The sequence below is a fragment of the Panthera uncia genome, chromosome D4 (assembly GCF_023721935.1).
Source record: "Panthera uncia isolate 11264 chromosome D4, Puncia_PCG_1.0, whole genome shotgun sequence".
NCBI classification, from domain to species: Eukaryota; Metazoa; Chordata; class Mammalia; order Carnivora; family Felidae; genus Panthera; species Panthera uncia.
Genome location: NC_064807.1, coordinates 69684857 through 69706733, shown reverse-complemented (window position 1 = coordinate 69706733; position 21877 = coordinate 69684857). Strand labels below are relative to the sequence as shown.

Below are 21877 nucleotides of genomic sequence, written 5' to 3'. Positions count from 1 at the left end.
ACCAATTAGTCTTTTATGTTTTGTGTGTGAGTTTTAATTTTCCCTTCTCAGTTTTATTTTAAAATCTTTAAAATCCTGGGGCACCTGGGTGGCCCGGTCGGTTAAGTATCCGACGTTGGTTCAGGTCATGAGCTCATGGTTCAGGAGTTTGAGCCTCGTGTAGGGCTCTGGGCTGATAGCTCAGAGCCTGGAGCTTGCTTTCGGATTCTGTGTCTCCCTGTATCTCTGCCTCTCCCCCACTCATGCTCTGTCTGTCACTCTCTCACAAAAATAAACAAACATTAAAAAAAATTAAAAATCTTTAAAATCTTACTTTGTACATGTCATTAATCTACCTGCAAGGGATTTTTAGGTTATTTCTTTTCTGTATGGGTAGACAATTTTTTTCCAGTTTTCATTGACTAGTTTGCTTTTTCTTTCCCTAGTTCTTTAGATGCAATACTCAGTTTTCTCCTTATTTTTATATACTGCCTATCATTTCCTTTTTCGGATTCTCTTTCCTTTATCCTTAAATGCTACTGTCTTTTAAAAAATCTTTTTGTTTAAGGTTTATTTATTTTGAGAGAGTGTGAGCGAGAGGGACATGGGCAGAGGGAGGGGGAGACAGAGAATCCCAAGCAGGCTCCACAAGCGGGCTCCACACTGTAGGTGCAGAGCCTGATGTGGAGCTTGAACTTGTGAACCGTGAGATCATGACCTGAACCAAAGTTGGACATTTAACAGACTGAGCCACCCAGGTGCCCCTAAATGCTGTTTTCTTGAGCAATCTGTCTCTGACCTTCTATTATGTTCTTTCAGCATGCAACTAGCATATCCAAGTGTGGTAATCCTGTGCTACATCCTTGCCTTTTCCTTCTTAACTCTGTTTTTCCATGGCCACTAAGCTCTGACACAGACTGAGGTTTCAGTAAATATTTGAAAGGGTGCATGACTGATCTAGCCAGAGTAGTTAGTGCTTCACAGTGGAAATAGGAGGGTACTGGGCCTTGAAAGAGGAGAGAATTTAGATGAGCTGGGAGAAAGAGGAAGGGTGAATTGCGCCTTGACACATTTGGTATTAGCTTCTGATTTATAGTGTTGAGCTTTCTCTAGTGTTTTTTTCCTTTCTTTTTTTTTAGAGAGAAACAAGGCTCGTGTGTGAGTGGGGGAGGGAAAGAGGGAGAGAGAATCTTAAGTAGGCTCCACACTTGCTGAGCATGGAGCCTGATGTGGAGCTTGACCCCATGACCTCAGGATTATGACCTGAGTTGAAATCAAGAGTTGGTTGCTCAACCAACTGAACCACCCAGACGCCCCTTTCTCGTGTTGCTTTTTGACCTTTGAATTTGTACATGGTTCCATATTGTCTTAACTACCACTTGAATGAGACAAAGTCTCATGATCTTTTGGTGATGCTCTTAAACAGGGCTCCCTGTGTATGATGTAGTATATGTAGCATAGGTCCTTTTAGAAAATGGGACTATTGTTGCAGACAGTTTCACAGTATAGGCAAGGTTTTTTCGACTGAAGGTCAGAACACCTCATTCTAGTTCTTGTGCTGCTGCTAATTACCTCTGTGAACTTGGGTGAGTCCCTAAAACCCACTGTTTTTTATGCTAGTCTTTCAGTCCTCTCCAGCTGTGAATTCAGTAGAAATCTTTCTTTGTAGTACAGGTTTCAGGGTGATAGTTTCATGGGTGTTTATAATAATTCATTAAACTGTACACTTACATTTTGTGCATTTTTGTAAGTGTTTAATTTACATTGAAAAAGATTTTAAAAACCCACAGAAAGGGGGCACCTGGGTGGCTCCGTTGGTTGAGCGTCCAACTTCGGCTCAGGTCATGATCTCACGGTTCCTGAGTCTGAGCTCCGCATCAGGCTTGCTGCTGTCAGCACAGAGCCTGCTTGGGATCCTCTGTCCCCCGCTCTCTCTGCCCCTCCTCTGCCTGTTCTCTTTCTCTCTCTCAAACATAAAACTAAAACCTTAAAAAAACACACACAAAAAGACTAGGTTTCAAAAACAAGAAAGACTAGATTTCTTACATCCATGTGCTACCCCCCCCCCCCCCCCCAAAATTCAAGCTCGATTAAAGACTTGAATGAAAAAAGCAAAATCATAAGGCCAGGAAGAAAACATAGATAAATATATGTGTCAGAGGTCTCCAAGGCCATCCCAGCTTCAGTGATTTGTTAGGAGAATTCACAGGACTCAGCATATATTTGTATTCATGTTTAAGATTTATTACAGTGAAAGGACACAAAGCAAAATCAGCAAAGGGAAAAGGCACATGGAGCAAAGTCCAGAGGAAACCAGGTACAGGCTTCCACCAGCCTTTTCTGGGGAGCCCCAAAGGATGTGCTTAAACCCCTCTAGCAATGAGTTGTGACAACATGTGTGACATGTTGTCCACCAGGGATGCTCTTTAGAGACTCTGTGCTGAGGGTTTTTATTTGTTGTTTATGTATATATGTGTGTATGCAATGTATTTATGTATTTTTGTTTTATATAAACTCCTTGCTACACATGGGGCTCGAACTCACAACCCCGTGATCCAGAGTTGTATGTTCTACTGACAGGCATCTAGGCACCCCTCAGTGCCAAGAGCTTTTAATCAGTGCTGGGTCATGTTGGCATCTTCTGCCTAACACGTACCAAAATTCCAGATTTCAAGAAAGAAAGCAGGTGTTTGGCATAAACCATATTGTTTGTGTGAAGGGTTTAGGCACAGTGAGCCACTCTTATCCGTTCTAGGAATGGAGGGAACTGTCCTGAAACCCATTTCCAAATGCTCAGTCAAGGGCCAGCCTGGCAGGCAGGCATTTCTAAGGATAGCAGTCTCAGGCCTGCTCTGTTAACACTTTTCTGCAGAATATACTATTTTTTATAATCTTGGAGTAAAAAAGGCATTTCTAAGTATGACTAGAAGCTCCAAAGCCATAAAAGGAAGGAAAGGTAAATTTATATTTAAGAACCTAGATATGAAAAGCAAGTGCTATAGAGTCACAGGCATACTAGGAAAAAAATATTTATGATGTGTGGGAGAATGGAGGAGGTTTTTTCCCCAATATATAAAAGCTTTTACAAGTCATCAACTCAAAAGAATAATGAGTAATTTGCTGAAGAAGATATTTCAAAAGACCAATAAATATTTGAAAAGATACTTTACCTTAGTGATAAAATACGTATGAATTAAGACAACAGAGTGATCTTTTTTCATCTACCATATACAGCTAAGATTGACTACTTATAATCTTTGTAAAGTTGATTACTCAGTATAGGAGTGAGCATAGGGAAATTGCAACTTACATACGTTGCTGGTGGTATAAATTAGCACAAAATTTTCTTTTTAAATTGTTTTAAATTTTATTTCAAGTATAGTTAATGTACAGTGTTATATTAATTTCAGGTGTACAATATAGCAATTCAACACTTCTTTTTTTAAAAATTTTTTTTAATGTTTATTTTTGAGACAGAGTATGAACGGAGGAGGGTCAGAGAGAGAGGGAGACACAGAATCTGAAACAGGCTCCAGTCTCTGAGCTGTCAGCACAGAGCCCGACACGGGGCTCGAACTCACTGGCCGCGAGATCATGACCTGAGCCGAAGTCGGACACTCAGCCAACTGAGCCACTCAGGCGCCCCGCAATTCAACACTTCTATACATTAGTCAGTAGCACAGGGTATTTTTCCAAAATCTGGTAAACCCGACGACACTCCTACCCTTTGACTTAGCAGTTCTGTCACTAATGTTTTAGCTTACCGAAACCTGTACAAGTGCACAGATGTATGGGTAGGAATGTTCTCTGCAGTATTGTTTGTGGTACTATAAAACTGGTAATCGCACAAATAGAGTGTTAGTTAATTACATTACTGTATCTATAGACGTAGTTGCCATGTAGCCATTATCAATTAGATTTTTATTTGGTGCTACAGAAAGATAAAGTTTTATACATAGCCAAACATTTTAGTGTTCTTTGGTATTTAAAACCTGACCTGAATGGATATACGGTTCCTTATAATCTTTGATTATCCCACTGAGTATGAGTGTGTGTTTTATTACAGAATATGAATGTATTTGGTTGTAGGTACTACTCTAGAACCCACTGGATGGGTAGGGTTATTTGAAATACAGTATATACACTATGTCACTATATTATCATTCTAAAATCTGAAAAGTTCTGAGACATATATTGCTCCAAAGGTTTCTAGTAAAGGATTTGTGTTAATCAAAAGGAAAAAAAGAGGGCAAACTGTAAAATCCTGTATGCCATATTCTAGTTTTTAGGTTAAAGTAACACGAATGTATGAGCAGGAAATACTAGTGCATAAGCTGTTCTCCACATTTCACAGTGATTATCTGAGGTTATGGCAGTTCTTTAATTTCTTCATAAGTGAAAACAATTTGGATGAGTTTGTATACAATATGTAATGTAACTGGAGAGGATGGAACTTGCTTCTGACTTGGAAGTAGTATTTGTCGTACCTCAGATACTGTTGCGGTGACCTGAAGGATCTCATTTCCTGCAACTAAAAACTGAGTCTGTGTGAAAGATGAACTTAAGTTTTGGATTCCTTTTGAATTTTCAGAACTTTTGGTTACAATCCTTCTTGTTTCTGAATAGACACTTTTTGGGTCCCAGGCCTAATTTACTTTCTTGAGGTTGTTTCCAGGGTTGAGGGTAAGGGCACAGAGTTCACATTCTTTCTGTGCCTCTAAAAACAGGATTCAGGGACCATACTATTGCTAAACCTTTACTTTTTATTTTCTTAACTTTGACAGGTTGATAAATTTCGTTTTTGACTATATCAGCACTTATTTACATTTATTTTCATAAAGCTTGAACATGATTAATTCCCTTTTATTTAAAGTGTGGTGTGTAGCTACAGATGACATACAGGTGTTAACACCGATCCCAAAGGCTGTAGGAGGCTTTTACTCTTCCTCAGGTGCACTTGGCCTGTTTTGGAGGGACCCCACAGGATGTTTGGGGCTGTTTTTGGCATTCCCACGTTGCCATCATAAATAATTTTATTGCATTTAGGAAGCTCCATTTTCTATTCTAGTGAGGAAGAGAGGGAAGTTTAAGGCACTATACTGGGAATACATAGGAAGAAACCAAATGGTTATGTGAAAAATGAAGGAGACCAGATATCGCTTGGTTTTTTAAGCCTTTGGTCCAGATTCTCCAGGTCAGTTTGTTAGGAAGAATTGAACTTTCTGCCTTCTTCCACAGAACAGTTTTTCCGCAGTTTCTGTAGCTAAACTCTGCGGGCAGTTTCTTCTGACCCTGGTCTGTAAGGTGCCAGGCAGAGCCTCCTGTAACTGGCACAAATATGCGGAGTGAGCTCCCTGTTCCTACGAACTCCTTTCACTGCATAGAATCATCTAGTCTGCTTATTTCACAGTCATCCTGCCTGCCTTTCCTTGCTTCCTTCTTCCTTACTCTTTTCTTCCTTTGTTAGTCATTTTAAAAGCTAAACTTGAGACTTTATTTGGATTTCACCACTTTTCCCCATTAATGTCCTCTTTCTGTTCCAGGATCGTACCCAGGGACCACACTGTTTAGTTGTCCTGTCTCCCCAGTCTCCTCTGGTCTGTGACAGTTTCTTAGGCTTTCCTTATTTTTCATGATCTTGAAAGTCTTGTGCAGTACTGGCGGGTGTCCTATAGAAGGTTTTCCAACCTGGGTTTTTCTGTTGTTTTACTGATAATTAGATGGAGAGTTTGGGTTTTTGAAAGAACATCACAGAGGTGAAATGCCTTTCATGTCACATCATATCAGGGATTGTGATATCCATGTGACATCACTCATGTTGTTAACTTTCATCACTCAGTTAAGATAATATTTATCAAGTGTTTCCACTGTAATTTTCCTCTTTCCTTATTCTGTTCTTTGGAAGCAAGTCACTAAATCTAGTCTACCCTCTCAAAGAGGGTGGAGGCAGAAATTAAGCTGTACCTCCGGCAGGGGGAAGTATCTACACATAAATTGTTTGGAATTATTTTATAAGAAAGTCGTGTTTCTTTTCCTCAGTGAATTTAATCATTTAATCATTTATATCATATGGATTCACGTACATTTAATTTATGCTTTGGGTTTAATACAATACTGTGTTATTTATTTTGTTCTTCAAATTATTCAGCTTTGGCCATATTGGAACTCTTTTGGGGTGGTTCCTGTAGACCTTTGATATGTTCCAGGCCTCGTTTTCTTCCTAATGTTACAAGATACTTCAGGTTCATCATGCTTTTTTTCACTGCTCCAGCCCTGGAATTAGCCATTTTTTCAAAGAGCCTGGTTCCTTTTTTTGAAGAATGGTGTTTAAAAACCAAGATTTGGGTGCAAGGTGTGCTTGCTGCTGCCAGGGTGTCATTGCCTCTAGGTTCTCTTTGTGTGTGTGTGTTTGTGTGTGTGTGTGTGTGTGTGTGTGTGTGTGTGTGTGTGTGTATTTAAAAAAATTATTATGGAAAATTTCAAACATATGCAAAAATGTAAATTCTTAGTATCTATCATTCAGCTTGTACAGTTATCAGTTAGTGACCAATCTTGGTTTCATTTATATGGCTTCTCCTCATTTTCCTCATCCCTCTGCCCCCAATTATTATTTTTTATGAGTACTAAAATGAGGCTGTTACTTTATTTATTTATTTTTGTATTAAGGTATACAACATGATTTGATATACATGTACATGTGAAATGATTATTGGAATTAACATATCTTCTCATGTAGTTACGTGTGTGTGTGTGTGTGTGTGTGTGTGTGTGTGTGTGGTGAGAACATCTGAAATTTCTTTCTTAGCAAATTTCCAGTATGCCCCTGGTTATTTCAAGTAAATCCTGTCAACTATGTTATTTTATCTGGATGTTTCAGTCTTGATCTCTGAAAAAATAAGGACTCTCTTAAATAAAAATTTTAAATTGAGGTATAATACAGTAGAAAGTATGAAATTGTAGAGCTTGGTGAATTTTTATCAATGTATATATTTCTGTAACCATCACCCGGAATGAGATGCAGGACATTTCTAGCCCCCTAGAAGTCCCCTTAATCACCACTGGTAATTTTTAGAAGAACCTTTAAAAACAAACATAAACCACATTCCCATTATTACACCTAAAAAATTAACAGTTAATTCCTTAAAATCAGATATCCAGTCGTTTGCAGTTGGTAGGTTCCCCTGTCACTATTCCTCCTCCACCTTGTACTGTACTGGTTACTTGTTCAGTACTTTGTCACAGCCTGGGTTTTTCTGAGAGCGTCCCCTTGGTATTTTTTTTTTTTTTTTAACGTGTTTCTCTCACAGTGACTTTCATGGTTGCAAATGGTCTCTCACATTCTGGTTAGGTAATGCCAACACAATAATGGGCAGTGGTGCTGTCTTTGGAGAAACTGTATCATCAGTAAGATGGTTTCACCAAATATATATTATCCCTGGTATCTGATTAAAGTTCTCCTGTTTCCCTCTGCTGGCTAAGTCTAGAACATTTCTTCAAAAATTTTGTATTCTTTTCAGTATACAAATCCTTTAGAAAGAAGGAGTAACTTTGTATATAGGAGAGACTTTTGTTATTCTTGGCTTTGTTTTTCCTCCTTCTAGAGGTTAAATGACCGGGGACAGTTGTAAGAAAGTATAATTAGCTGGTAAACCTTTTTAGTGTTTCCCAGCTGGGTCAGAGTCATCTACCTACTAGTTGTGGTTAATTATGACTGAAGGATCCTCCAGTACAGAAAAAGGATTAAGCTATGAAAATACTTAGTTTTGGTTGTGTTTGTTTTGTTAAGTTCTTCTTTTTTTCTTCTTATAGATCAGCTTGAACGGGTCTTTTTACGACTTGGCCATGCTGAAACAGATGAACAGTTACAGAATATTATATCTAAATTCCTTCCTCCTGTTTTGCTCAAGCTGTCCAGCACCCAAGAAGGAGTACGTAAAAAGGTATGCATGTTGGGACAGTGGTGGGAATTACATGATGGGTAAATGGTATATATAGGAAGTGAGTTTTCTGTTCCCATTATTGAAATCTAGGTTCATGATCCAAATCTGGCCTTTCAAAATGGAAAGTAAGTCTGGGACCAGCTTACATGATTTAAAATAGCTTTTGTATGCTAAGCACAGCTGCATTTAGTTTCACCTGTACACTGGCATCAGTGCAGTGAAATAATTGAGATAATTATTCTAAAATATGTGGGGGCTTGGTCTAAAATCCATGCTCTTGATTCCAGTATGAAAGGGGGGAATGGGCCAAAATTGTTGTTTAATCAGTGGCTAACTGTGAATAAAACCTTCATTAAAATTAAGCAAAATAGTTGTTTTAAACACCAGGATATTGTTGTGTAGCTCCTGTTTTAGGATTCTGTAAAGTATTGGTACCAAAAGTCGGGTAGCCATCATAGCAAGATCTTTCTTTCTTTCTTTCTTTCTTTCTTTCTTTCTTTCTTTCTTTTTTTAAGATTTTAATTTTTAAGTAATCTGCACACCCAGTGTGGGGCTTGAACTTACAATCCTGAGATCAAGAGTCACATGCTGTACTGACTGAGCCAGCCAGGCACCCCTCAAGATTTTTTTAACCTAAATGTTCTACAGGGAACATTTGCCCCCTTCATTTTTAAAATAGTTCAGTCTTCTGGTGTATTTATGCTAGACCTTCAGGTCTTTGAGCTGTCATCGGGTTTCATCCCTTGGGCCACTTTGATTGATTGGCAATGGGTTCTTGGAGGTCTGCCCTAAGAGGGATTCTGAGACCCAATTTGGGTTCATTGGAGAAAGAGTATCTTTAAGAATGTCTGTTATGTTTGCAGGAAGGAATAGGGCATTCTTGTCATGTATTTGACATGCCTGTTGTTAACACTGCCTTGCTGAGATAAATATGTATTTGATCCTGTCACTGTCCTATTTAAAACTCTTCTGTGGCCTTCTGTTACCCTCAGCATAGCAAGGTATGATAAAAGGCACTTCATGAGTTGGTTTCTGCTTTCTTATTTAGCTCCATCAGTCTCGTTATTCATTTGGCAAATCCTTACCAGGTGCCTTCTACCGTATATGCCAAGTGTTAGGGACATAGTGAATGAAAGAAACATGTAGTTGGGAAGACCAGTATTAAACAGGCAAGGGGCGCCTGGGTGATGCATCTGAATTTGGCTCAGGTCATGATCTCACTGTTCATGGGTTTGAGTCCCATATCGGACTCTGTTGACAGCCTGGAGCCTGCTTCAGATTCCGTGTCTCCCTCTCTCTCTGCCCCTCCCTGCTCATGCTCTCTCTCTCTCTCTCTCTCTCTCTCTCTCTCTCTCGCTTTCAAAAATAAACATCAAAAAAAAAAAAAGTAAAAAACAAACAAAACAAAAACAGGCAAGTAGTAACTAGTTATAAATTGCAATAAATGCCAAGATAGAAAAGGGTTCTGGGGTGCCAGAGTAGCTCGGTTGAGTATCTGACTTCGGCTCAGGTCATTATCTCACGGTTCGTGGGTTTGAGCCCCACCTCAGGCTCTGTACTGACAGCTCAGAGCTTGAAGCCTGCCGTGTCTCCCTCTCTCTCTGCCCCTCCCCAACTCATGCTCTGTCTCTCTGTCTCTCTCTCTTAACATTAAAAAAATACTAAAAAAAAAAAAGAAAAGCATTCTATGAAAGAATATGTTTGAGGACTTGATTTAAACCGAATGTGGGGCATTAGGAAGGGCTGTGTAGTGTGTAGCCAGACAGAGAGATGGGGAGACCGTTGAAGACATGAAGGCCCTGTGCAGGCATTCTGAGTGGGAACAGAGTATGATGCCTTCAGGGAGCTGAGGACCACCCACTGCATCTAATGTTAGGAGTGATAGGAGGTCAGGCACTGGGGAGAGGAAACAGTGATTCCAGTGGGCAGCGATTTGAAAGTTCATGTATAAATAATTTTAATATGTGAAATTTTGTGATTGATGAAAACTTGTATTGACTTTCAGTTGTGTAATTTTGGGATTCCTTTCTATGTTTTGTGATGCACATTCGATTCAACCAGGATGTCCTGCAAGGTAGCTGGTAATTTGTGGATAAACTGAATGAAAGAGAAATTAAAGTTTTAGATTTCTAGTGACATGTCCTTAGAGTACACTTGCTGTTTTAAGGAAAATGAGTTTTGTTATGTAGGTTCTGCTTTATAGCCAAATTTATGTTTAAACTCATTGGAATAGCTAAAAATTAAAGACTGACCATACCAAGGTTGTACTGGAACAAGGTTGTACTGGAACTCTCACAGATTGCTGGTAGGAGTGTAAATGAGTATAACCACTTTGAGAAACTGTTTGGAAATATTCTGAAGCCGATCATATGCATACTCCATGACCAAGCATGGTCATAACAAGCAAGTTATATATAAACTCAGTCCTAAGTTTATATATAACAGCACTATGTATATATGTGCACTAAAAGCATATCTAAGAATGTTCATAGCAGCATTATTCATACTAGGCCAAATTGGAAATTATCTAATGTCTATCAATAGGAGAGTAGATAAATTGTGGTGTTTTCTTTCTTTTAAAAAAAATTTTTTTTAAATGTTTATATTTATTTTTGAGACAGAGACAGATCATGAGCGGGGGGAGGGGCAGGCAGAGAGGGAGAAACAGAATCCAAAGCAGGCTCCAGGCTCTGAGCTGTCAGCATAGAGCCCGACTCGGGGCTCAAACTCACAGACCGTGAGATCATGACCTGAGCTGAAGTTGGACGCTCAACCGACTGAGCCACCCAGGTACCACTCTTTTTTTTTTTTTTTTTTTTTTTTTTTTTTTTAATTTTTTTTAATGTTTCTTTTTGAAAGAGACTGAGTGCGAGTGGGGGAGGGGTAGAGAAAGAGGGAGACACAGAATTCGAAGCTGGCTCCAGGCTCTGAACTGTCAGCACCGAGCCCGATGCAGGGCTTGAACTCATGAACTGTGCAATCATGACCGGAGCTGAAGTCAGATGCTTAACTGACTGAGCTACCCGCGCACCCCTACTTGTGATATTTTCTTATCAGAGCAATGAAGGTGAACTGCAGCTCTGAGCGACAACATGAGTGAATCTCATATATGGTATAGAATAAAGCATATTCAGACACATGGGTTCACCCTATGTGTTCCATTTACATAAATTTAAACATGGTGTTTGAACTCAGGGCAGTGGTTACTTTTGGGAAAGAGGGGTTGGTGAGTGGAGGGGCATGGGATACAGGGTTTTTATGCTTCTGATGTGTTTACTCTATGAAGTTGGGCCATGCCTACTCTTTGGGCCGTGCCCTTTCAATTGTGCACTTTAGCCATATGTTATACTTCAGTTAAAAGTTATTAATGAATAAATGAATATAAATGAATGAGTAATAAGAATTGTTATGCACAGGACACTATATACCCAAGGCTAGTGATTCTGTAGGTTTACTGATAGGTTAACTGTTACCTAGTTGGCCTCGGGGAAGGACTGGCTCAGTTGGTTTTTTTTATTTTTATGGCTTTATAGAAGATTTCAGATAGTGGATAACTAAACAGGAAATTAACCAATATTTAAGATGATGATATTGTTAGAAGAAAATTAGTCATTAATTCATTTAAAGTAAAAAGAAAAGATAAAAAAAGAAAGTGCAGGGTGCCTGGGTGGCTCAGTCAGTTAAGCATCTGACGTTGGCTCGGGTCATGACCTCATGGTTGGTGGGTTTAAGCCCCGCATCGGGCTCTCTGCTGTCAACTTGGAGCCTACCTCAGATCCTCTGTTTCCCTTTCTCTCTGTTGCTCCCTCTCTGTCTCTTTCTCTCAAAAATAAAATAAACATTAAAATTTTTTTGTAAAGAGTGCGTGATTGTGGACATGATTGTCTGTCACTAATAATGATTTCCCAAGAGTCCTTCTAGGAAACAGCCTAGATTAGATTGCCAGAAGAGGGCTATTGCTTTTAGGCTGCTTCCTGCTGTTTCTTTTCCTTGTTGGTTAGCTGTATCACAGGTCTGGACAGCTAGGAAGTTTGGATGAAATATGTGTGGTAATGCATGTTTCTAGGTCTCTGTAAGGTATCAGTGGTCCCAAGGATGTCTCGTGGAGACAGGCACTTTAGATGAATTGAGCTCAACTGGCAGTGTTGGGAGGGGTTAAACAGATGGGCTCTGGAGTCACATCCTGACTGTGCCACTTAGTGGCTCAGTATCTCCTTGGACAGGTTACTTCAGTTCCCTGAGCCTCTGCTTCCTCACCTGTGAAATGGGAATGAGAATACCACTTCTCTGGTTGTTGTGAGAATCAGATGGGAAATGCAGAGTGCTGTGCACAAGTGTGTTCTGTGTAGAAACTGCTTGATGAATGTCTCGTATTTCATTATTGTCATTCATTAAACGGACATAGATTATAGATTTGTTGTCATTTTTTAAATATAATTTTTAAAAAATGTTTATTTTTGAGAGGGAGAGACAGACTGCGAGCAGGGGAGGGGCAGAGAGAGAGGGAGACAGAATTTGAAGCAGGCTCCAGGCTCAGAGCTGTTAGCACAGAGCCTGATGTGGGACTTCGACCCATGAACTGTGAGATCATGACCTGAGCCGAAACCAGATGCTTAACCAACTGAATCACCCAGGTGCCCTGATTTGTTGTTTTTCTTAAAATTCATATTTCATTATTGCTCTAGATTCATTGGAACTTTTGTTGCTGCTGGGAGAAGTCCTACAACTCCCTTTAATACTTGCCTTGAGGCTGGAGCACAAATTTCAGAAATGATGGAGAGTAGTGTGGGCCTGGTCCTCCAGAATAGATACCTTAACTCTTTGAGTCTTTCTTAGGTGAGACTTTCTAAAAATGTTATTTTTCAGTGCTCAGTTTCTTACTTCTCTCTCAGCAAGATAATTTCATTGTTAGAGTAAGATCGGGGCCATTTGACACAAGTCTCTTTTTTTTTCTTTCTTTCTTTTTTTTTTTTTTTTTTGCTTTCAACCCACAGGGACTATTGACTTGCAGACTTCTCTTTCTGCTCTTTCCCCACTTGAAGGACAGAAAGCTTGTTATTACTTAAAGCTCTTTAGTAGAATCAGATGATCTTCAGAATAAAGTAAAAGTTCTCTATCTAGCATTTTACCTGAGTCGTTTTATAATCTAGGCCCTACTTTTATCCTCATCAATCTGCATGTCAGATTGTGCTACATTCTTTTGGACCTCTGTTCTTCTTGTAACTGATTCTCTTCTTGGAAATTCATCTGGTTGTCAGCATTTAGTGTTCCTGTGACTTCCTCTCTAAGTCCTCCTTGATTTGGCAGAGTTTTTCTTTTCAGGAAACTCACAGTATCTTGTCTATTTCTCTTTTTGTCATGTTCACAGTGTATGTCAGTCCATTTGACTGCTGTAACAGAATACCACAGACTGGGTGACTTAAACAGCACTTTGTTTCTCCCAGTTCTGGAGGCTGTGAGTCTGAGGTCAGGGTGCCAGCAGGTCTGTCTCCTTGTGGAGGGACCTTCCTGGTTGACAGAGGCAGCCTCCTTGCTGCATGCTCAAGAGGGGAAGAAAGAGAGAGGACTCTAATCCCTTCATCCCCTTGTTAGGACACCAATCTCATTGGGGGGGACCCCACCCCCATGATGTTAGCCAACTCTAAGTACCTCCTAAAACCAGAAAACTGGGGATTAGGGCTTCAACAGATGAGTTTTGGGGAGACACAAATGTTCAGTCTGTGGTGTAGGGTGTTACAGTCATTTATTTGCAGGTCTTTTGGGGAATAGTGCCTCAGTATAGGCTCAGCTGGGATCCCAGCCTTGGGGGGCACAGCATTTTGGAACAGGACCTTGATATTGTAAATTCCCTTTCTGGAATGTTACATTTATGTCCTTTAAAAGAACAAAGTAGCTGCTATTCATCAAATTAAGTAATGTTGGAAAAATGAATTTGTTTCAGAGGTATCAATAATTTCAATTCATATCTTTCTGTATCTTAGGTAATGGAACTGTTGGTCCATCTGAATAAGCGTATAAAAAGCCGCCCCAAAATACAGCTCCCGGTAGAGACACTATTGGTTCAATACCAGGATCCGGCTGCAGTTTCCTTTGTCACAGTGAGTGTTCTTTTGGAATGTTGTCTGATGTAAGTTTTCTCTCCTAACACTTACTAGATGCCATCACTATATTGGCAAGTTTAGAACCTCACCTTAGACTAATTCTAAATGGAATATGCGATATTTTCCTTTAGATGACACACTGTTTTTCCATTGAAATGGTAGGAATAGGATAAGGCATGGTCATTTCCATGGGGCAAAGGAAGGTTGGTGAAATGACTTGTCAGGTATGCTGGTATATAAAGGAATGGTTGGATTCTTAGCAGAAGCTTGTGTGAGACCAGTCTGAATAGAGAGAAGAAAGGGTTATGTAGCATAGGCATGAATAAATAAATGATAATAGAAGAAGGCAACGAAAGGGTAAATGGCAAGGATAGGAAGCTGAATTTTTAAAAATTCTGTTTCTGATGTGTTCAGAAAGGTATCCTTTTTAAAAGTGAAGTAAACTGAGCCTGGTAAGAAATACTCCTATTAAATTGTTGTCTTCATGAAAAGTAAATGTATAAGAGTGTTGATGCCATGTGATGTCAGATGATCTCTTCCTGGCCTTGTTGTTTCTAGCTTTGAGTCAGAATCTATTGGGTCTTATGTAACATCTGGATTCCAAACCTTGGGAGCCATGTACTGGTCCAGACATCTTTCTGTGCCTGCTCTGTACATACAGCTTCATTACAGATGTCCCTTTCTTTAAGCAGATAGGAACATTAGGTACCAATAAAACTGCCAAAGAGAATGTCTTCAAAGGAATAACCTTATGAAGCCTCTTTCATAAAGTGAAGACTCCTTCAGAAAAGCAAATCTTTAATTATGCGTGGATCCAGATACGCATTTATAAGTTTGCTTACAGTGAGGCATTCATACAGATTATAGCGATACAGACATACCCACAGCAGTCAGTTTGCCTTGGTTCATCATTCATTGGTCAGTTGTCCGGGTGAGGAACCAGAGCACTGCCGTGTACTGAGGAGGCTGTAGTAACTGACCAGTTGGGAAACAACAGCCTAGGATTTCACAGTTGGTCTCCTCTTAGCTTCAAAGGATTAATGCTAATGTGTAGCCTGTAGGTTCAGATTGGCCAAATGCTTACTTTTCCTTTTCAGCGAACATTGCATATTTGAGTGGTTTATTCCCCCCACCCCGCCAACTTTATTGAGGCATAATTGACAAATAAAATTTTATGTATTTAAGGTGAAAAAATGGAATGTTTGATAGATGTATGCATGAGTACTTTCGATTAGGTCATGCTCCCTCACGTGCAGCACATCTTAAAGCAAGCATTTTGACTAAATAGGGCTGGAATTCTTCCTGAAATGTAATAGTTGATCAAGCTGTAATAAACACGTGGTAAATGTATGAGAGAGAATGTAATTTCTCTGTTAATGTCAGAACTCCCTAAGTTATCAACCGTGTGTTTTCTTTGAAATCCCAGAGTATTTCCTTCACACTCACCTGCTTTTCTCTCATTGCATTAGAATTTTACTATAATTTATGTTAAGATGGGCTATCCTCGCCTGCCAGTGGAAAAACAATGTGAACTGGCCCCCACGCTTCTTACTGCCATGGAAGGGAAGCCTCAGCCACAGCAGGATAGGTACGGTCTCCTCAGTTATCTTACCTCTCACCTGCATGAGTCTACAGCTACCTTTCAAAAAAATAAAGTCGCACGTTTTGTTTTACTTGGGCTAATGTGAAGGCTTGAGCTCTTTCAGGTGACAAATAATTGAATTTCCTGTGTTATTTCATTGTTACTGTTTTGGTAATTATAAAATTTCTTGATGTGAGCATATTGAAAATGTGCAGAACTAACAACATGTTTCTCAATCTAAATGCATTTATTTTGTTAATTATTTTGAAGAAGCTAATTTCATGTGATTGCACAAATTAGTTATAAAGTACTTTTCATCAAAACATTTCGGAGGGTATGAAGTCTTAGAGCAGTTTTCTTAAGGAACAGATCACTTGTTTATATTAATATGGGAATTGGAGGGGTAAAAAGGTTTAGATAACACACTTAGTGTCCAGGTTTGGCTCAGAGTTCTGTAGGGTAGCCTGGTTGTAGTGAGCATTGTCAGGAAGAGCACAGAACTGTGGAGGAAAGATGGAGTTAAGTGGTGGTTTTACTTTACTTTTCAGAGTGTGTATATTTTTAAAAGAGAAACTGTAATCCACGTATTTACAAATACAACTGATAAACAGTGCAAGCACTCTTTGAAGTTTTCATGTGTTTTTAAGAATAGCAAAAGGTGTAATGAAAGAATTACAGAAGGCGTGTTACATAAATTCAACACAGTGGACGTTTATTCAAAATACTAAACCGTTGCTTTTTATTTTTTTAGCTTTAGAATAACTTTAATTAACTATGGAAAAGAAAAAAAATTGAGGGAACATGTTGGAAGTTGAACTACCTAAAGTTTAATAGAAAACTCTTTTGGTAACTTCAGATACTAACACTGAGGTCATATTTTGTACATGTGTTTCTGGTGTTTTTGGTGATGAGCCAGGTTGGCTAAATGGCAGTCTTTGCTCAGTATACTGAGGTTTCAGTAGCAGAGCAAGCTAGGCTAGCCCCTGGGTTTAGGACTTTGTAAATTGGTGGTGTTGAAAATGCATGGCCCTTGCTACACTTGCCACTTTATGTTATATGATTTTTGTTTTGTCTGTTATTTGCATGTTATAAAAACCTTATTTTTAAAGTAGTTGCAATAAATGTAATTGTTTTTTCAGCTTAATGCATCTTTTAATACCAACCCTTTTTCACATGAAATACCCTGTTGAATCATCAAAATCAGCTTCTCCGTTTAATCTTGCTGAGAAACCAAAGACTGTGCAGCTGCTTTTGGACTTCATGCTAGATGTCCTTCTGATGCCTTACGGGTAGGTTAAGAAATCAAAACAAAGCAGCCTTATTAGTAACTGCTTTTACTGTGTGGAGTGAAGTACTCTTTTAAATGATTCAGCTTTTGCTTGAAATTGGATATGTCTCAGATTTTCATGTTTGCTGCAGCCCTGACCTCTGCTAAACCCCAGCTCCGCTGCTCATTGACCTCACAGGTGTGGACCTGCTGTAACCATTTCGGGCTCAACCTGTCCAAGCTGAAATCCGTTTTTCCCCATAAAAATAGATCCTTTTCTTTAATTGCCATCAGTGCTGTGATGGTTCTCATAGCTGAGTCGGTATAGTTATAAATTGCCTCCAGCTTCCCTTTTCCTTTTAGCTAATACCAGTCCCATAATTCCCCCTCTGTGCTCCCTGATGCATCCTGAAACCGCTCTCACCGCTGCCCGCTGCCATCTACTTTCGTCTCTGTTCAGCTCTTGTCACGACTTTCTCACCAGCTGCTCTTCTTCAAAACTCTCTACACTGCCAGAAAGGTCCCTGATTTTTATGCGCGCCTTTTACCAGTCACACCTTAAAGTCCTTGGGCTATCGTTTTCCAGTCGTTACTACTCATGCATTTGATGCGCTCTTATGTGTCCTTGCCTTTCATGTTTTAAGACAGTACAGTTCTCTCTGCTTAAAATGCTTGCCCATCAAAAAAGCAGGGAAGAAAGAAAGAAAGAAAAAGAAAACAACAGCCAAAAAAACTGCTTTGAAAAAGCACCTCAAACTAGCTTAGACGTCAGCAGTGTGTGTCTCTGGCATGAATTTCTTTCCCTGGGCAGAGAATGCCATTTTCCGTGTCCTTAATGACACTCACATCCATCTGTATCACCACTTTGTGTATTTATCACACTGCTGACACATCTGTCTTCCCTAATGGATTGGGACTTGTTAAAGCCAAGAGCTGTTTTACCTAGCTCTGGTCCCTGGCACAGTGGCCCAGGTTGTGATCAGCTTCTGGCCTAATTATTTTCTTGCTTCCAGAGATATTGATCTAAAATGCTGCTTTTCTTGTCTCTTCCCTGATCAAGAGTAGAACATACACTATAAGCTTACCGTGCGGAGCCCCATATCATCTGTCCCTCCATCCAGACACAAGAGGGTTCGTGCTGTACGATTTCCTTCCTTTCCAGTTTGCTTCCTTCCCACCCCTCTTGTTTGGTGGCTTTATTTTTCAGACCTTGAAACACTTCCACTACCTCTGTCTAGTACCTGTCATACCATTTCTTATTTTTCGGTGGTTTCTTTGCCCTGTGATATCATGTCAAACGCTGTTATATGTGTTATTATCTCAGCTTGCTCCAGATGGCAGGGACTCAACCTCACACCTCTTGGAATGCTTCTGACGTGTGCTTAGGATGATGTTTTGCATAATGTTAGCTGTTTGGTAATTATTGATTAATTTACTGACCACCACCAGTCTTGCTTATAACTTAGAAATAAATGAAAACCTCCTTTTTATAATTGTTAAATCAGGAGGCAGCCAGAATTGGCAGGTGATGATGGCTTTGGTAAATAAACTTTGAAATCCAAATTTAACTTAGGCACATGATGTACTCAATCCAGTTTTTCTTATCAAATCCAAATTTAACTTTGGCACATAATGTACTCAATCCAGTTTTTCTTACCAGTGAGAATTTGCCTTATTTTTATAAAAATATTAAAGTGGTTCCTTAACAGGTTTTTTTTGTTTTGTTTTGTTTTGTTTTTTTTATTAAAAAAAAATTTTTTTTAACGTTTATTTATTTTTGAGACAGAGAGAGACAGAGCATGAACGGGGGAGGGTCAGAGAGAGGGAGACACAGAATCTGAAACAGGCTCCAGGCTCTGAGCTGTCAGCACAGAGCCCAATTCGGGGCTCGAACTCACAGACCGTGAGATCATGACCTGAGCCAAAGTTGGCCGCTCAACCGACTAAGCCACCCAGGAGCCCCTGTTTTGTTTTTTTTTTTTTTAGTAGATGGATTTAGGAATTGAATGGATATAGCAAGTAAATAATATAGAATACTATACCATCAGGATCCAAGTGTTTAATTTCTATTACAGCGAATATTTCATTAAAAAAAATTTTTTTTAAAGTTTATTTATTTATTTTGAGAGAGACAGAGATAACACAAGTCAGGGAAGGGCAGCTAGAGAGAGAGTGAGAGAATCCCAAGCAGGCTTCGTGCTGCCAGCACAGAGCATGATGTGAGGCTCGAATCCACAAAGCCATGAGGCCATGTCCTGAGCCAAAACCAAGAGTTGGACATGCAACCTACTGAAGCCATCCAGGTGCCCCAACAGCGAGTATTTCATTTTAATGTTCAGTCATAATAAGTCAGCATAGAACTTTAGAGTTTGGAAGGGACTTGAATTAAATTTTTTTTTTCAAAATTTTCATTTCCTAGATGAGAATTACCAGTTTAACTGGATCAAAAATAATTTACCAGAAATCTTATGTTTAATCTATAGAAGCCAAAAATGGAAATAGGATGGTAAATTAATAAGTAGCTACAAAGGGCTTTGAACATACAATGGGAAAAGCTAATTGTTATGACTTTTCCTCTTTGGGTTCTTTTGAATTTTTTTTTCCTTTTTGGGGTGTTGTGTTTGGAGTGTATGTGTTGGAGGTTTCAGTGGGTTTTCTAATGCAGGGATATAAGGAGAATTGGAGGTGGATTGCAACTTAACAAAAATGGGACTGACTAAAAATGTTCTGTGCTTTGGATATAGAATAATAATTTTTTTTTTTTTAGGCCCTTCTTGCAGTCAGCTAACCTTTCTCTGTTATTGTTCAACCAGAAACTCAAAATGCAGTGGGCCCATAGTGGCTCTTGAATAGTTGTATTTATAGATTGAGAGCAAAATATTTATACTCATTGTTGGTAACTGTAATAGTTCATTTGTAACAAAGTTGAACAGATGGACTTTTTTTTTTTTAATTTTTTTTTTTTTTAACGTTTATTTTTGAGACAGAGAGAGACAGAGCATGAACGGGGGAGGGGCAGAGAGAGAGGGAGACACAGAATCTGAAACAGGCTCCAGGCTCTGAGCGGTCAGCACAGAGCCCGACGCAGGGCTCGAACTCACATACTGCGAGATCGTGACCTGAGCCGAAGTCGGATGCTTAACCGACTGAGCCACCCAGGCGCCCTGAACAGATGGACTCTTAACAGTTAATTTGTTAAAGATGTAAATAGCTTTTTTAGACACCTTTAGAATTTTTCTTTATGATGAAATTGTAATTTCAAGTATTCTAGAAAAATTCTCTGGGAGAAAAGTATATAACTGAGTGTATTAAATATGCATGTGAGTGTATGTGTTTTAAGAAGGAGGTTAAATTTGTTTCCTTTTCAGATATGTGTTAAATGAATCCCAGAGTCGCCAAAATTCATCTTCAGGACAGAGTTCTTCTTCAAATAGTGGGGGAGGTTCTGGAATACCACAGCCTCCTCCAGGAATGAGTTTTTATGCAGCTAAGCGAGTTATTGGTGATAACCCGTGGACACCTGAACAGTTGGAACAGGTATCGTACACTGCTTGTTCATAATGGAACCTCCCCCTGTATACCAGCCCCTATGAAGTCCATGGAAGCATGTGTAACATAATTCCCACGTATTCAGGCTCTCTAATGAAATATGTTTGCAAGGACCGATTGATTGATGTAATGTGCTCTCTTCATGGTGTCAGTTATTTGTTAAAGCCCCAAGGGAAGGGAGGAGTGGGAAGCGCTTTTCAGTTTTTCTAACATTGTGTACATAGTTCAGGGGTAAAATACAGTCCCCTTAGAGACTATGTCTCACTTCTTTCATTTTAGCTTTTAATTATAGGTTTAATAATCATCTAGCTATTTTGGTGCAGTTAAAATACAATTTATATCAGGTTATTCAGCTTTTTAGGGCTGTACCTTTTGTGTAAACTGAAGAACTCCTATACTCATATGTGACAATATGGGGGAAAAGCATGACTCCCTTTTATATTTCTTCCTGGGAATTTAAAAATTGGCATTAAGAATTTTATTCTGGATTTAAACAGGACACAGATGTTCTCTGAGCAGCTTTTAAAAAAGACTGGTGCTCTCCAGAGAAGTTGCCTCACTGTGTCTGTGCCCTCAGGCACCTCAGGGAAGAACAGATGAGATCAGTATGTAATTATTTTGGAATTCAAGCAACATGGGTTAGTCTTCCAATCCTTCCTTTATCTCTCCATGGCAGTCTAAATGATTTGATCTTTTTCTTTTTGGGAATGTAACTGACCACTGATCAAAACAGTGTTCCCCAGGAGAGGGAAAAAGGCAAGCGGGGCATTCCTGCCACTCACAGATTTATAGAATGATTTGTTCAGTGAGGGTTATGTTTGAGTAGATTTACTTCTTCATGTGTTATAGATCTTTTTTTCCCTCCTCAAACCAGGATGTAAGTAAGAAAGAAAGGTAAATAGTAGTAGAGGCTACTCTTTTTTTGAGTGTGATCTATGTGACAGGCACTGTGCTGAGCACTTTGAATACATTGTCTCATTTAATCCTTACGGCGACCCAGAGAGGTAGAGAAATTGTTCCATTCTGTAAAAGGAACTGAGGTTTTGAGATGTACCATGGTCTCACTTCTAGCTCTAGGCTTTGACTCTAGGTCTTTCTGAGGGCTAAAGCTCTTAAGTGCTGGCGAGTAGTTGTTACCATTAAATTGTAATATCATGTCAGTAATTATTTGCTAATTTCTAAAGGCCTATGTTTTTTGTCAATTTTATAGTTTGGTGTTGAAGTGAACCATTTCATTTCAAAGATGAAATAAAATTTTGTTTTTATTTCAGTAAAAATGGTTTTTATTTTTTCTAATGATAGTCATGATAATGTAAAGATTCAAACAGCACAGTACATTATAAAGACAAATTAGAAATTACCTGGAATCCTGCCACCCTAGTTTGTCATTTTTTTTTAAACATTTATTCATGAGAGAGAGAGAAAGAGAGAGACAGAGCATGAGTTGGGGAGGGGCAGA

The 21877-nt window shown here is 39.2% G+C and overlaps 1 protein-coding gene across 2 annotated transcripts in view; it reads left to right on the top strand.

Annotated features, from left to right (window-relative positions):
• Positions 1–21877, top strand: part of ECPAS (Ecm29 proteasome adaptor and scaffold) — a 105612-nt gene that overhangs the window by 16425 nt on the left and 67310 nt on the right. For both annotated transcript variants that reach the window (XM_049635887.1, XM_049635894.1), the window contains 5 exons: positions 7789–7919; positions 13901–14017; positions 15490–15608; positions 16742–16891; positions 20238–20406. In XM_049635887.1, the coding sequence (XP_049491844.1) occupies positions 7789–7919; positions 13901–14017; positions 15490–15608; positions 16742–16891; positions 20238–20406 (686 nt within the window). The remainder of the gene's footprint in view (positions 1–7788; positions 7920–13900; positions 14018–15489; positions 15609–16741; positions 16892–20237; positions 20407–21877) is intronic.